The sequence below is a fragment of the Simochromis diagramma genome, unplaced genomic scaffold (genome assembly GCF_900408965.1).
Source record: "Simochromis diagramma unplaced genomic scaffold, fSimDia1.1 OVJJ01000326.1, whole genome shotgun sequence".
In the NCBI taxonomy this organism is placed as follows: domain Eukaryota; kingdom Metazoa; phylum Chordata; class Actinopteri; order Cichliformes; family Cichlidae; genus Simochromis; species Simochromis diagramma.
Window position 1 is genome coordinate 180,805 of NW_024387042.1, and position 15,663 is coordinate 196,467.

A 15,663-nucleotide genomic window follows, 5' to 3' on the forward strand; every position below is an offset into this window, starting at 1 on the left:
TATATAAAACACCCAGCACGCCCCTGCGGGCGGTTTATCCTTCAAGCTCGGGTCCTCTACCAGAGGCCTGGGAGCTTGAGGGTCCTGCGCAGTATCTTAGCTGTTCCCAGGACTGCGCTCTTCTGGACAGAGATCTCTGATGTTATTCCCGGGATCTGCTGGAGCCACTCGCCTAGCTTGGGAGTCACCGCACCTAGTGCTCCGATTACCACGGGGACCACCGTTACCTTCACCCTCCACATCCTCTCGAGCTCTTCTCTGAGCCCTTGGTATTTCTCCAGCTTCTCGTGTTCCTTCTTCCTGATATTGCTGTCATTCGGAACCGCTACATCGATCACTACGGCCGTCTTCTTCTGTTTGTCTACCACCACTATGTCCGGTTGGTTAGCCACCACCATTTTGTCCGTCTGTATCTGGAAGTCCCACAGGATCTTAGCACGGTCATTCTCCACCACCCTTGGGGGCATCTCCCATTTTGACCTCGGGACTTCCAGGTTATACTCGGCACAGATGTTCCTGTACACTATGCCGGCCACTTGGTTATGGCGTTCCATGTATGCCTTGCCTGCTAGCATCTTGCACCCTGATGTTATGTGCTGGATTGTCTCTGGGGCATCTTTACACAGCCTGCACCTGGGGTCTTGCCTGGTGTGATAGACCCCAGCCTCTATGGATCTTGTACTCAGAGCTTGTTCTTGTGCTGCCATGATTAGTGCCTCTGTGCTGTCTTTCAGTCCAGCTTTGTCCAGCCACTGGTAGGATTTCTGGATATCAGCCACCTCCTCTATCTGCCGGTGGTACATACCGTGCAGGGGCCTGTCCTTCCATGATGGTTCCTCGTCTCCCTCCTCTTTCTTGGGTTTCTGCTGCCTGAGGTATTCACTGAGCACTCGGTCAGTTGGGGCCATCTTCCCAATGTATTCTTGGATGTTCGTTGTCTCATCCTGGACTGTGGTGCTGACACTCACCAGTCCCCGGCCCCCTTCCTTCCGCTTAGCGTACAGCCTCAGGGTGCTGGACTTGGGGTGAAACCCTCCATGCATGGTAAGGAGCTTTCTTGTCTTTATGTCAGTGGCTTCTATCTCCTCCTTTGGCCAGCCTATTACCCCAGCAGGGTACCTGATCACGGGCAGGGCGTAGGTGTTGATGGCCCGGATCTTGTTCTTACCATTCAGCTGACTCCTCAGGACTTGCCTGACCCTCTGCAGGTACTTGGTGGTTGCAGCCTTTCTAGGCCTCTTCATGGTTCCCATTTGCCTGCGGGATCCCCAGGTACTTGTAACTGTCCTCTATGTCTGCAATGTTGCCTTCTGGTAGTTCAATCCCCTCAGTTCTGACTACCTTCCCTCTCTTTGTTACCATCCGACTACACTTCTCCAGTCCGAACGACATTCCAATGTCATTGCTCTATAGCCTGGTAGTGTGGATCAGTGAATCGATGTCTCGTTCCCTCTTGGCATACAGCTTGATGTCATCCATGTACAGGAGGTGGCTGACAACTGCTCCGTTCCGTAGTCGGTATCCGTAGCCAGTCTTGTTAATGATCTCACTGACGGGGTTCAGGCCTATGCAGAACAGCAGTGGGGACAGAGCATCTCCTTGGTAGATCCCGCACTTGATGGTGACTTGTGCTATGGGCTTGGAGTTGGCCTCTAGTGTTGTACGCCACATCCCCATTGAGTTCCTGATGAAGGCTCTTAGGGTCCCATTGATCTTGTACAATTCTAGGCATTCCAGTATCCAGCTGTGGGGCATTGAGTCATAGGCCTTCTTGTAATCAATCCAGGCGGTGCACAGGTTGGTCAGTCTGGTCTTGCAGTCTCAGCTGACTGTTCTGTCTACCAGTAGCTGGTGTTTTGCGCCTCTGGTATTCTTGCCAATTCCTTTCTGTGTCCCACTCATGTATTGACCCATGTGCCTGTTCGTCTTAGCCGATATGATGCCTGACAGGAGCTTCCACGTGGTGCTGAGGCAGGTTATTGGTCGGTAGTTGGAGGGGACCGGTCCCTTCTTGGGGTCCTTGGGGATCAGGACCGTCCGACCTTCGGTTAGCCATTCCGGGTGTCTCTCGTTAACTAGCAGCTGATTCATTTGTGCTGCCAGACGCTCGTGGAGTGCAGTCAGCTTCTTTAGCCAGTAGGCGTGAACCATGTCGGGCCCTGGTGCTGTCCAACTCTTCATACTGGAGACCCTTTCTTGGATATCTGCCACTGTGATGGTTACTGGACCCTGTTCAGGGAGGTCGTTGTGGTCTGCCCTCAGATCCACTAGCCACTGAGCATTGCCGTTATGGGTTGCGTCCTTCTCCCATATGCTCTTACAGTATTGTAGAGTAGATTGTACAGTAGCCTTGGTGGTGCTGTTCTCTTATTATTGTTCCCTTGCCACTGAGAGTACACCTTTGCTGGTTCTGTGGAGAACAGCTGGTTTATTCTCCTGCCTTCTATCTCTCTGGTGTACCTCCTCAAGCGGCTGGCCAAGGCTGTGAGTCTTTGCTTGGCAGTTTCCAAGGCCTCAGGTATGGACAGCTTGCTGTATTTCTTATGCACCTTCTTTGTCGCACCTTTCTGCAATTCCGTTAGTTGGCTAACCTCCCTACGTGCTACTTTGATCTTGCCCTCTAGCCTCCTTCTCCATGGAGGGTACTGCCCCTTGTGGCTGTTCAACTTGTAGCCAAGCATCTTACTGATCACTGCTACCGTATTGTAGATCAGCTTGTTAGTGTCGGTAATCGTGGTTGTAGGTATTGTCTGTAGTGCTGCATTAACATCATCTAGCAGACCTTCTGAGGGTATATATATATATATATATATAAAATGTTCTTCCTCTACACCCCCCCCCCCCCCAAATTTGTGCACATGTTGAGGAGCGTGTCAGGTTACATTTCACTGTGTGTTATACTTGTATAACTATGCATGTGACAAATAATAAAGAACCTTGAACCTTGAACCTTGAGCAGCTGAATAGGGGAATAATGTTGATGCGCCCGCTGTTCAAAACACAAGTCAAAGTTCCAGATTAAAAACTTCTTTATTTGTTATCAAATCCTTAAAATCTGTAGAAAAACAGTGATCAAAATAAACATTCTAAGCTTGAGCGGTCAGCAAAAGTCAACTTCCCCATCACCCACTCATTCACAAAAATTCCCTCGGGCTGTGAACAGCAATCACTATTACTATTACCGACACCACGTGACCCAAAGCTACGCCTATCCACAACAAGGTGTTTTCGATATAGATATGTCCAAAAAACACAGACTAACAAATAACGCAGTTCTTAAAGATGACGGCGAGTCCACCACCAACAAAGGAGCACTATTTTGGACAGAGCTCAGTCAGATGATTAAATTCCAAATCGTGCTGCCAAGTCTTTGTTATGAAGTCCAAATTCTCTTGACTGAAGACATCACTGAGAAGAATGAAAGTAATAGAGCGAGCACTGGGGAGGGCTATCCTGATGGCAAACGTGTGTCAGCAATCTCACAAACCGAATCGACAGGTGCCCGTGCAGATGTCATACCATCATAATCCACAGGTCACACAGGTTAAGGCTTGATGACCTGACAGAGCCTCCCACAGACCACCAGGACACAGAAAAACCACACAGATTTCTGAGTCTGACTACACCTTGCCTCCAAAGTTGTCTCAACTATGTTTCTTTGGACTGGGATTATCCCAGTCCCCAACCAGCAACAGATACAGGGGTTCAGCTTGGAGCATTCACCATGCACTTAGATCAGGTCAGTGGGCTGCAGCACTCCACAAAAACTCTTGAAGAATGGCTTGATGTGCAAAGACTTCTATGCGAGAGTCAAAGCTGCCTGATTTTAGTGCCACAGACTTTTTAGAAACCAATGAGAGACACTCTTCTTCTTCTTCTTCTTCTTCTGGTTGCTCCCTTTAGGGATCACCATGGCGGATCTGCCTACCTCACTAACAGCCTTCCTTCACTACATCCATAAACCTCCTCTGAGGTCTTCCTCTTTTCCTTCTGCCGCCTTTGTCCAATATATCCACTCTCTATTCTGTCTTGTTTCTAATGACTTTTATTTCTCTCATCTCCAGGGCATACCTCCACCTACTACCTACCACTCCTGACTTCCTCATCTGTAGTGCTCCTTCTCAGCATGAAGCTATACTGCTGCTCAATAGTCACCTCTCTTCTTAAAATAACGGCTCTTTCCTACACTGCATGCTCCTATCCATGCTCTAAATCCTTCCCTACTCAATCCTCCAATGGGTCCATAAGTTACAAACTGAACACTATGTTGTATTTGATAAGACCTGGAAGTGGAGACTGAGACCATAAATTCATTAGGAAAGTATTAACTGAGGTGAGAGATAAGTTGCGTAATAGGCTCATTTTCTCATAGACTTCCATACAATCGGACCCCAGATGTTGCCCCCTATAGGACATTAAGAATATTGCAGGTTGAATGCACTTCAACAGTGGCTACATCAGACCTGCTGTTGGAGAATGTCGTTTTTAATTGATTACCTGAACAACAATATGTCTGCTGTGCAGTTAATTGTACTAACTGACCATTCAAGAACTCTCAAGAACAAATTCTTGGATTCTACTTGGACTCAGAACTAATGACCAGGTGTCTGTCTGTGTCTGTGTGATGCTCCTCAGTCTATGGATGCAGTCCAGAAATCAGTCTTCTATATACAATCAATTATTTTCGTTCTAAAACAAAGTAAATTAAATACTTTAAAATACTGCAGTGGGAAATGCAAGATCAAACGAGCGGCTCTGGATACTTCCTGGAGCGACTGCCATTAAGTCATCAGGAGGTTCAAACAGCTGAGTAACCACAGGTAGAAGCGATCACACTGACCATGAAAACTTTCCCCCCGACTTTGATAAACCATAATATTCTCATACAGAAGTGTGTTAGTGTTTTCACCTCATATATAAACACTGGCCCTGCTATGATGTCACAGGTGAGGCCTTCAGTCACATGACTGACCTCTGAGCTGGACCTGCAAGCTCAGATTGAACATAGCCGGGATCAGTGACACAGGCATTAAATGTGGCCCCCCCTCGCCCCCAGCTGTGAATCTTTTCTTCCAGTTCTCCCAGTTTGTACTCACTGGCTGGTGTGAAGTTCCTCGGCTGGTCGCAGCGTTGTTGGTGGTGTGGTGGCGACTGAGCGACAGTTTCCTGCATGCAGGGCAAAGTCTGCTCTGCTCCCTCCCTCCCTACACACACGCGCGCACACACACTGACACCTACACACACACGCAAGCCCGTTCAGCTATCTTAGTGAGGACATTGACATAATGCTTTCCCTAGCCCCTTACCCTAACCCTAACCATTAAAAATGAATGCCTAACCCTAACCCTTACCCTTACCATAAACCTAACCATAACCTAAGTGTAACCCTGACACTAAAACCACATTTTGAGCCTCAAAAAGGCCTTCAAATTTGTGAGGACCGGTGTGTGTGACTGTTGTCTCTGACAAGACAGCTAGACAGGAACAGACACACACACACACACACACACACACTGTAATAACAGAGAGAGAGAGAGAGAGAGAGAGTGTGTGAGGAAAACTTTGAAAGCATGCACACGCAAAAGTCCATATTAATTATTGACGTGCTTTTATGACAACGTTACCATGGATTCCAGGTAGGAAAATAAGCCAGCTGGACTTTTACCCTCCTAACACACACCGAAGACAGAGTGACTAATGTTCAGACTTTACATTTAAATACTCTCTCTCTTTTTGTGTTACAGCAAATGTGTGTTTGTGTGTGTGTGTGTGTGACAGAGAGAGAGGGTGATTAGGTCTTAATGTGGTCCTGGTTCCACCCGCTGTAGCAGGAAGTTACGGTGGCCCTGAGAGGCCAAACGGACTGCAACTTCAGAAAACACTTGCAAAAAGAAAAATGCTGCAAAAAGAAAAACACCTGCAAAAAGAAAAACACTTGCAAAAAGAAAAATGCTGGAAAAAGAAAAATGTTGGAAAAAGAAAAACACCTGCAAAAACAAAAACGCTGCAAAAGCAAACAAGACAGAATGGAAATGTTTCTGGGGAGACAATAAGCGGACGGACCAGTTGCACGAACCAAAACATGCTAACAAGTGCACTGGGACTGGGAGACACTTCAAAAAAGTGGAAGCGGGGCGGCCAGAGAGTAAACTTTCAAAAGTAAGTTCTGAATATTATGTCACTTATTTATGTGCAAATGTTTAATAATGAATAACATTAAAACATTACTGTTGGCCACATGCCGGCAAAGTTATGTGACATTAGCGATGTTTGTGCTTTCAGCGTTTACTTTGTTTTAAAGCCTTTACTTTTTACGCGGTTCGATAGTCGACCTTAGTCTTACAGAGAATCTGATTATTTTGTGCATAATTAAAGTCAGTCATATATCCACGAACACAACAAGCTGAAAGTCAGTGATGCTGCTCGGTTTGCAGTCCTGAATATCACAGCACAAGCAGGATTCACTGCACTGTTAATGTTAGCTATGTTATATTGCTGCCTCTGTCCGGTGGTGTCGAGCCAAACGGACTTTAACGTGTGTTTGAACGAGCTGACGGTTCACTCGTTAAGCTGAAAGAAAGATGCTTTAATCACAGCAGTCATACATGTGTCCACTGTACCATCTGGAACTCTTCTTGTTGAGCACTCGTAATAACACAAACACTAAATCCTCCTTCTCTTGTGCTGTTTTGTAGCAGTGTATACACCTGAGACTGTCACCTGTCTGTCTGTCCTGCACTCTCTCGTTTTTTCTTTCTCTCTGATTGTGGAATAAAAGTATGAACATGTGTTTATAAGTTACACTTGTGTTTGAGTCCTGCAGCTTATCACACATTTGATTTCCATGTGTGACGACTGCAAGTGTCCAGAGTGAGGACAGACTGAGGGACCCACTGCTGCACATCATCTGTGAGGCTTTGCACCCCTGATGATCCACCAGGACAAACTCAGCAGTGTGTGAGGAAGAGGAGGAGGAAGAGCCAGCAGCAGCTGACAGATGGAGAGAATAGACAGACTGTTCCCTGTTTGTGAAGGACTGCTAGAAAAGTTTAAATAACTAATTGTCTGTCCTGAATCAGTCTTAATAGGTAATGTTCAAATAATTTTATCATTCCAGTGTTTTCAGTGTGGGAGAAAGTACTCAGGGCATTCAGGTTACACACTATGAAAGGCAGCAACAAGTTTAACATTCAGAAACCTAAAGTATGTATCAGCAGCAGAATGGACCTAAAAATAAATGTTTGTGTCAGTTCTATGAAGCTTTGAGTATTTTGGATTAGTAGCACTGCTGTGTTTGTTGCATCATATTGCTGTAATTGTTTATTTGCTTTATATATTCTGAGGTAAGTTGATCTATAGTGTGACATCATATTCTATAAGGATGTTATGTGTTTGTATACTTTCTGCCCAGTTTGACCCATTTAGCAGAAGTCAGCCTGTTTAAGGCTCTGATATCTATTCTGTGTGACTTACAGCAGTTATGACATGGTCTGATTTTCTCACCCAATAAAGGAATATTCAATATATCAGTCTACTCTTCATTCTATCAGAAACGGTTATCACAGCTTGTACATTTTGCTTTTACACATATATGTAAGCATTGAGTCAAATTTAGTAATGCCAACATATTAAACGCCCAATATTTGTCTCTTATATATGATACATCTGTATACACACTGTCAAAGATACTTATGTTTGAGTGAAGATTTAAGGTGATAGGAAATATAAATAACTGCAACTTAAATCTTTGACCCAGAGTTCAAGCTCAGCTCACTGCTGTAATATATCCTGTAAAAAAAAAAAAAAAAAAAAAAAAAAAAATATATATATATATATATATATATATATATATATATATTTATATATATATCATAATAATCTGACAATACATATAATATTGGCCATATTATATTTACATTACCACAGTGAGATGATTTTAGTCTAATGAACAACATTAGCTAATTGTTATTTACTAACTAATCATGAAATGACTCTTCAGTACAGAAATGAAGCCCAACAATCATGTTTTACAGTCCCGTGGTCTCAGCCTCAGATACTCAACTAATCAAAGTGATGTCAGAACAAAAATGATTGACCAACAAAACATTTTTTCTCCTTCATTTCTGTCAAACAATGCTGTATGTAACGTTTCTCGCGGTTAGTATCATGGTTGCTAGGCAACCTGAACAGTGCGACGAAGGCTAGACCGTCCCATTTCACAAGCCTCTCACTTCCGCACTTCTCGTACTTATTGTATGCACCGTACGTAGTACGCATAGTATGCGTAGTGCGCGTACTTCAAGCGTGCAGACCCTGAATTGGGACACAGCCCCTGAATTGGGATACAGCTATACATACATGTTTTGGTTCGTGCAACTAGTCTGTCGGGTTATTGTCTCCCCAGAAACATTTCCATTGTGTCTTGTGTGCTATTGCAGCGTTTTTCTTTTTGCAAGTGTTTTTCTTTTTGCAGGTGTTTTTCTTTTTGCAGCGTTTTTCTTTTTGCAAGTGTTTTTCTTTTTGCAAGTGTTTTTCTTTTTGCAGCATTTTTCTTTTTACAGGTGTTTTTCTTTTTGCAGCATTTTTCTTTTTGCAGGTGTTTTTCTTTTTGCAGCATTTTTCTTTTTGCAGGTGTTTTTCTTTTTGCAGGTGTTTTTCTTTTTGCAAGTGTTTTTCTTTTTGCAAGTGTTTTCTGAAGTTGCAGTCCGTTTGGCCTCTCAGGGCCACCGTAGGAAGTGGCACAAAGGAGCTGTGAGGTCTGTGTTTACCTGAAGTATTTGCAGGTGTGTACTGGATGTGAACAAAAAGGTATAAAGGAGTGTGACACATTATAAGTACCTCTTTCGTTTACATACTAACACTTTGCCGTTTTTTTTAACTCACACCAGGAGTAATACACACAAAGCACACACAAAGAAACACACCTCAAACATTTTACTGTGCAATACTGAAAATAACCCCCATGTACAGGCAGACAAAAGCCTCACCCTTTCTACAGGAAACAGTTAGATGAAGTCATTTGTCTTTAGAGTTTCTTTGTAGCTGTTTATCTCTTTTTTCTATTAAAGAGGATGATCCAGTCTTTTCAGCTAAAACACACAAACTTAAACTCAACCAGTTACAGCAGCAACATCGAGTTTTTTCCATCAATGCATCAGCTCTGATGTAACATGAAGCATGAAGGCTTCATAATATGTCTCAGTTTATCCTTTTTATTTTTCAATAATTCTTCATCAGGGTCATAAGAAGTTTTACCAACAACTATGTAAACAGGAGAGGCATAGGAAAGAAAAAAGAATAATAACCAATCACAAACATCCATATAAATAGTTGCAGGTGAATAAGATTTTGGATGATGACACATTTGTTGAATTTGTTTGAATTAAACTTGTGACTGAAGTGCAGTCAAAGAGTGATTCAAAAGGACCCTGTGAATAGAATATCAAGTGAACACTTCAGCCTGCCCAGGATAGGGTTATTGAATAGAGTGGCCCCATGGACCTGGCCCGGCACAGCCTGAAAAAGGGACATGGGCCCACCCTTGTGTTAGGCCCACCACCCGCAGGAGGTGCCATAGGGGTTGGGTGCAATGTAAGTTGGGCGGCAACCAGGGGCGGAGGCTTTGGCAGACCAATCCTTGATGACTGAAACTAGCAATTGGGACTTGGAATGCCTCCTCTCTGGTGGGCATGGAGCTTGAATTACTGTGGGAGGTTGGGAGGTATGGTCTAGACACAGTCAGGCTCACCTCAATGCATGGCTTAGGCTCTAGAACCAGTCTCCTGGAGTGGGGCTGGACTCTGAGTCTGGATTTGCCCTTTGTGAGAGGCAGCGTGCTGGGACGGTTATCCTAGTATCCCTTTGGCTTGCTGCCTGTATGTTGGAGTTTCTCCCAGTGGCGAAGAGAGTTTGTTCCCTGCCCTTTTGGGTTGGGGAACAGGTTCTGACTGTCATCTGACAGGAGGGGCGTGATTAGAAGGAACGGCCTTCAGGATCTGAAACTGAGCCGTGTTTTGCTACTGGACTTTTGTGCAAACAACGGTTTGTCTATAATGAACACTATGTTTGAATGTAAGGGTGTCCATAAGTACACATGGCACCAGGACGCTCTAGGCTGCAGGTCAATGATTGATTTTGTAGTCACCAGACCTACGGCCAGATCTTCTGGGCACTTGGCTGAGCTGTTAACTGATCACCACCTGGTGGTGAGTTGGATCAGGTGGCAGGGGAGGATGCTGGACAGACCTGGCACACCTAAATGTATAGTGAGGGTACACTGGGAATACCTGGCAGAAGCCCCAGTCCACGAGACCTTAAACTCACGCCTCCGGCAGCGCTTCAACAACATTCCGAAGAAGACAGATAATTTCACAGATAATGCATTATATGTTTTATATCATATTTTGTGTATCTTTTAAAATTATTGACCAAAACTGTCAAAGTTACACACAAGCAATAGTATAAAAGCATGTTTTGCATAAATTTGAGGCTATGTACTTCTTTAAGTTGCTTGAAGACGTTTCACCTCTCATTCGAGAAGCTTCTTCAGTTCTAAGGTCAAATGGTGGAGAGTCCCAGATTTATACCTAGTGGGAGTTTCCCCCCAAAGAGGGACAAAATGACCCCCTGAAGATCCTCTAATCGCCTGAGCCAAGGTGTGAAACTGGGTGTGGGTCCCAATCAGCCAGAGTTTCAGGTGAGCTCATTGTGAAACCTGGCCCCACCCTATCATGCGAATTCCTGAGGTCAGATGGCCCAGGATGTGAGTGGGCGTTAAGGCGTCTGGGGAGGGAACTCAAAACTGGATTATAGATGGCAGACAGTTGGTGTCGTAAACCACCGCCTCTGTTCAAAGATGGTTGCTCACAGTGGACATAGATGGCTTCTTTCACTCCTCTTTCAAACCATCTGTCCTCTCAGAGGATCTTCAGGGGGTCCTTTTGTCCCTCTTTGGGTGGAAACTCCCACTAGGTATAAATCTGGGACTCCCCACCATTTGACCTTAGAACTGAAGAAGCTTCTCGGATGAGAGGTGAAACGTCTTCAAGCAATTTAAAGAAGTCCAGACGCTTTTCTTTGCAAGCTCCTTTGACTACGATGACCTGGATGACTGAGAACCTTCACAGACATAATTTTGAAGCTATCTACATATTTAATTAATCTGAACAATAAACATTAATGCCTGAGTGTAGGGTAGACACTCTGCAATGTTAACATCAGCTAACTTTCAAAACAACAAAACACACTATCCATAAAGAGGCCATTGTGGTTTCTGGGTACTTACAAGCAGACAGTGTTGAATTTTTAACCTTTTGATAGAGAAGGAAAAGGCATTAATCAAATAGCCAGCAATAAGAAAAATCTGGGGGATAAAAATGGACCATTTCTAGTTTGAATCAGGTGAACAAATGGACCTTACAAGGACAAGAACAATGAGTGTTTACTTTTTGAAGTTGGAAAAAGGACCATTCATAATCAACAGCAGGCACAACAGTGGTGCACATTGCCACACACTTTAGAAACTTTACCATTAATATTAAACAAAAGTTTAATGTGACCAGTCATATTGCATCTGGTTAACAGAGGAGTCACCTAAATATTACACTATTAACCCAGTGCTTTCCTCTCATGATGTTGAGAGTGGGCAGTAGTGAGTGAACACAGTAGTGTTCAGTACACATGCTTCTTTGGATTTAAAGAAATGTATCTATTCAAGTGTTCATGGAGCATTGTGAAAGTGACATTCCAACAAAAGCATTTTAAGGATGTTCATTGTCATAGATGTGGTGTCTCAGTGAAAACCCTAAAAAGTTACTGACACATAAAGAAGGCCTACGCAACAATGAAGCACAATCGGAGTGCCCATGTCATGAAGTAGGTTGCAAGTCTCACTTGAGAAATTACAGTGCTTTTAAGTGTCTTGTTTATCATCATCATGTGCCACAACAATCACAAATGTTTGAAGTTACTCTTTATAGTCACATAAAAAGTATAGAACACTGTTGTCCCTATTATTAACTTTAAGGTTATCCCTCAGTGTTCTCTCTCTATTATCCTTTGGTGTTATTTGTTCTGTAAACTTGTTAGTCAATTGTCTCCTGTGTTATGCATTTAGCCTTTATTATTTTGTTTCATTGTCTTGAATAGTTTCAGCTGTGTCCTTTTCTGCAGTTGTGTCCACTTCCACTAACTATCTAACATTTATAATCTATTTCCTTTGTTCTTTCTCAGATGCTTTGGTTAAGTTCCCTCATGTGCTCCTTGTTGTCTTGAAGAATTTTGGATTTGCTTTTTACTTTTCCGTCTGTGGATTTCCAGATACTATCTAACTGAAAGTTAGATTACAGTTTAACCTGCTGGTAACCTGGATAATATACAATTTTTATTAAATTAAATAAAAGTAAATATATCACAGTTTAAAAACCTAGTAATAACAGAACTTTTTGACAATTTTAGACCCCATTGAATTGTATCACAGTGGTGTTTGACCATATTATCAAGGAATTCCATTGTTCTTACATGTGAATAGATTTTATTTAATATAAAAACTTAAATTTTAACTACAACATTTTTTGTAAAAACACAACAGGTGGCAAATTTACATTATTTTTCCAGTCCTTTTTAAACAGTGATGAAAAAAAAAAAGGTATTTGTCTAGCAATAAGTTTTAAGAAGTTCAGACACAGGAAATAAGCACTACTTATCATGTAGACATTAATGTGTGACAGACAGTTATACAAGGCTGGTTGTGTTGATTAACAAAGACTAAAAACACTTTTTAAAAAAAAAAAAAAAATCTGTTATGTGAATATGACAACATTTCATGTTTAAACTTGTTTTATCTAAAGTTTTATAACTACAGCAATAAATCATCTCCATTTACACATCAAATAGAAACATGAATCACTTGTAATGATTAGAAACTTGATAGAATTTCAAATCTAGTTTGGGGAGTCATTCAGTGAGAAACAGTGAAATGATTTTCCATGTGAAAAGGTGGACAGCAGAAACAGAAAGAAACAGTGAAACTAAAAGAGAAACAAAGAGCTTTGGAACAACGAGGCAGCAGGAGGACAGCTGCAGTTTAACAGCTTCAACTCACTGACAGGAAACAACATTAGAAACATCATCATCCTCAACTCATCTGCTGCACTGACACTGACACATTCAACGGCAACACCTTCACTTCATCAACAGTGTTAATGTATGGAAACATCCTGTGAGTGAAAGTGTGTGTGAAGGTGTGTATGTGTGTGTTAGTATCAGGATCAGAGAACGACAGCTTTCCTGTGTTCCAGTCCAGATTCACTCTGATCCTCTGGAGCTTCTTCTGGACTGAGAGAGCAGTGAGAGCTGATGGTGAGAGTGCTGAGTATTTACCTTCATCAAACCCTATTATCCATAATCCAGACTGTATGTGTCCCTTTCTCTGGACAGACTCTGGTGACACACCCACTACCCATAATGTACTGTATCCAACCTCGACATCCCAGCTGTGAGTCCCTGAGTTAAAGCCCTCAGAGCCCAGGACAGAGTTGTATAAATCAAACCTCTCTGGATTATCAGGAAGCTGCTGCCTCTCTCCTCCTCGTCTCACACTGGTCAGATCTTCAGACAGGATGAGGTTTGGATGAGCAGTGTTTGGGTCCAGAATGAGAGGAGTGTAGGAGACCATGTCCTTCATGTTGTTCCAGATGTTGAAGGTCAGGTTGCCCAGGTGCTTGGCCTGGTCTATCAGAGCTCCTGAGGGCAGCTGTGGATCATCCAGCAGGGGGCAGCGCTGGACTCTTTCCACTGCAGCCTTGTAGTTGTGCAGGAATGAGACGTCTTCAGCTCTCAGCTCCTCCTCTGTGGCTCTGACTGTGTCTGAAAGAGCTGCTATCTCTCTGCTCAGAGCCTCCATCTTCTCCTTCATCATCCCACTCTTCTGCTCCTCTTCCTCCCTCAATGCAGCCAGCCTGGCCTCCTCTTCCTCTGCTAGAAACTGATGAAGCTTCTTAAACTGCTCCTTAATCTGCCTCTCTGTGTGTCGGGCCTGGACCTTAATGTGTTCTGCTGTTTGATCAAACTTCACTTGAACTTCTTCACAAACCTTTAACTTCTCCTTTAAGGGCTCCAGAGTTTCCTGAAGTTCCTTCTTGTGTTGTTGTGCAGCTTCATCGATGGGTCTGAATCTGTGATTGGTGTGATTTTCTGAGATGCAACAGATGACACACACTGGCTGCTGATGGTCCAGACAGAAGAGTTTGAGTTTCTCAGAGTGCAGACTGCAGAGAGCCTCTGAAGCTCTCTGATCTCTCTCCTGTAAGAACGACTCACACAGGTTCTTTAAAGCCAGGTTTGAAGGTGGATCATAAACTGATAATTCCTTACAAACTGGACACTCGTGTATTATTCTCTCTCTCCACCATCTCTCCAGACAGTCTTTACAGAAGCTGTGGCTACATGACAGAATAACAGGATCTCTGAAGACCTCCTGACAGACCAGACAGCAGAGATCCTTCTGTGATCTGGAAGCCATTGAGTCTGTGAGTGAAGCTGAAAACAGCAGACAGGAAGTACAGTCAGTCCTGGCTCCCCTCCCTCCTCTACCACCTTCACTGAAACTTCCTTTGAGTCGTGTTTTTGCTCAAACTCACATTCAGTGTGTGGAGCGTCAGCAGCTTGAAGCAGCAGTGTTGGAGTTTTCCACTTTTCTCTCCTGTAGCTGGACTCACTCAGAGGAAGCTGCTAGTTTGGTCTGAGCTCAGTCTGATCGTCTGTGCGTCTCTCTTTACCGATGAAAAAGAGCAGCTTGTTTCCTGGTTAGTTTCAAATGAGTCAGATGAGGAGGGGAGGTTAATTCACTCTCCTTTCTCAAATACTCTCGCTTTACAGAGAAACGAAGGTGTGTTTCATTCCAAAGTTCAGCCGTTTACCTGCTGACAGCTGTAAAACAGGTCACAGCATGAGGCTCAGAAAAGAAAGTGTGATTCAGTCGTGCAGGTGTTTGTGAGGTTTCATTTTGAAAGTGCTTGAGGGTCTTCAAGTTTAAAAAACAATGGAGTTTGTTCTTTCTTTTCCACATACCTCAGGAGTGTAATGCAGGAACATATACACAGGGAATTTTGTGTGTTTATTGGTAAAAACAACAGTTTTCAGCTCATTTGTAATAAATCTTGTGAACTTGTTTCTCAGTATTGGAATTATATTTAATTAATAGGTTCTTAAAGCAGACCAGCACATCAAACATTTAATGGATAATTAGTGAAAAACGGTACTCTGACAGGTTGCACTGTTTATAGTGTCTATACTAGGGTGCTGGAAAACAAAGTATGTCCATATCGAAATAATTCCACCCTTTGTCAATACTTTCAAGGAAAGAAGACTAATTATACCAAAAAATATTTGCCAGTTTATTAGTAACCGCACTGTATTTTAAAGTCAAGATGAGTGATATTTCTCTTCACATATTAATCACACATTACTGATTCAGATTGTGCTACATTATAGCACGTTAACAGAGTCTGTTTGTTTCAGAGAGAGGATGAATTCAGTGAGTAAACTCTGACCTGGATAGAAAAAGATTTACAAATGATTCATGTAAAGCTACTGTTTTGAATTTTCAGAACAAAGCTCAAGAGAAGAAAGACATTAAAGACAAAAGAAGATGCTTTAGATGTT

At 43.0% G+C, this 15,663-nt stretch overlaps 1 protein-coding gene across 1 annotated transcript; it reads right to left on the minus strand.

Moving 5' to 3' along the window:
• Nucleotides 1-13,071: 13,071 nt before the first annotated feature.
• Nucleotides 13,072-14,801, minus strand: LOC120741609 (nuclear factor 7, ovary-like). The gene is made up of 2 exons (XM_040044581.1): nucleotides 14,640-14,801; nucleotides 13,072-14,538 (listed from the first exon to the last, which is right to left on the minus strand). Exon 2 carries the CDS (start codon nucleotides 14,519-14,521, stop codon nucleotides 13,136-13,138), a length of 1,386 nt encoding a protein of 461 aa, XP_039900515.1. The 5' UTR covers nucleotides 14,522-14,538; nucleotides 14,640-14,801; the 3' UTR covers nucleotides 13,072-13,135.
• Nucleotides 14,802-15,663: the final 862 nt, after the last annotated feature.

What these genes read in the sequence shown, in the direction of transcription:
- LOC120741609 (XM_040044581.1), bottom strand. Translation starts at nt 14,521, where the DNA reads ATGGCTTCCAGATCACAGAAGGATCTCTGCTGTCTGGTCTGTCAGGAG.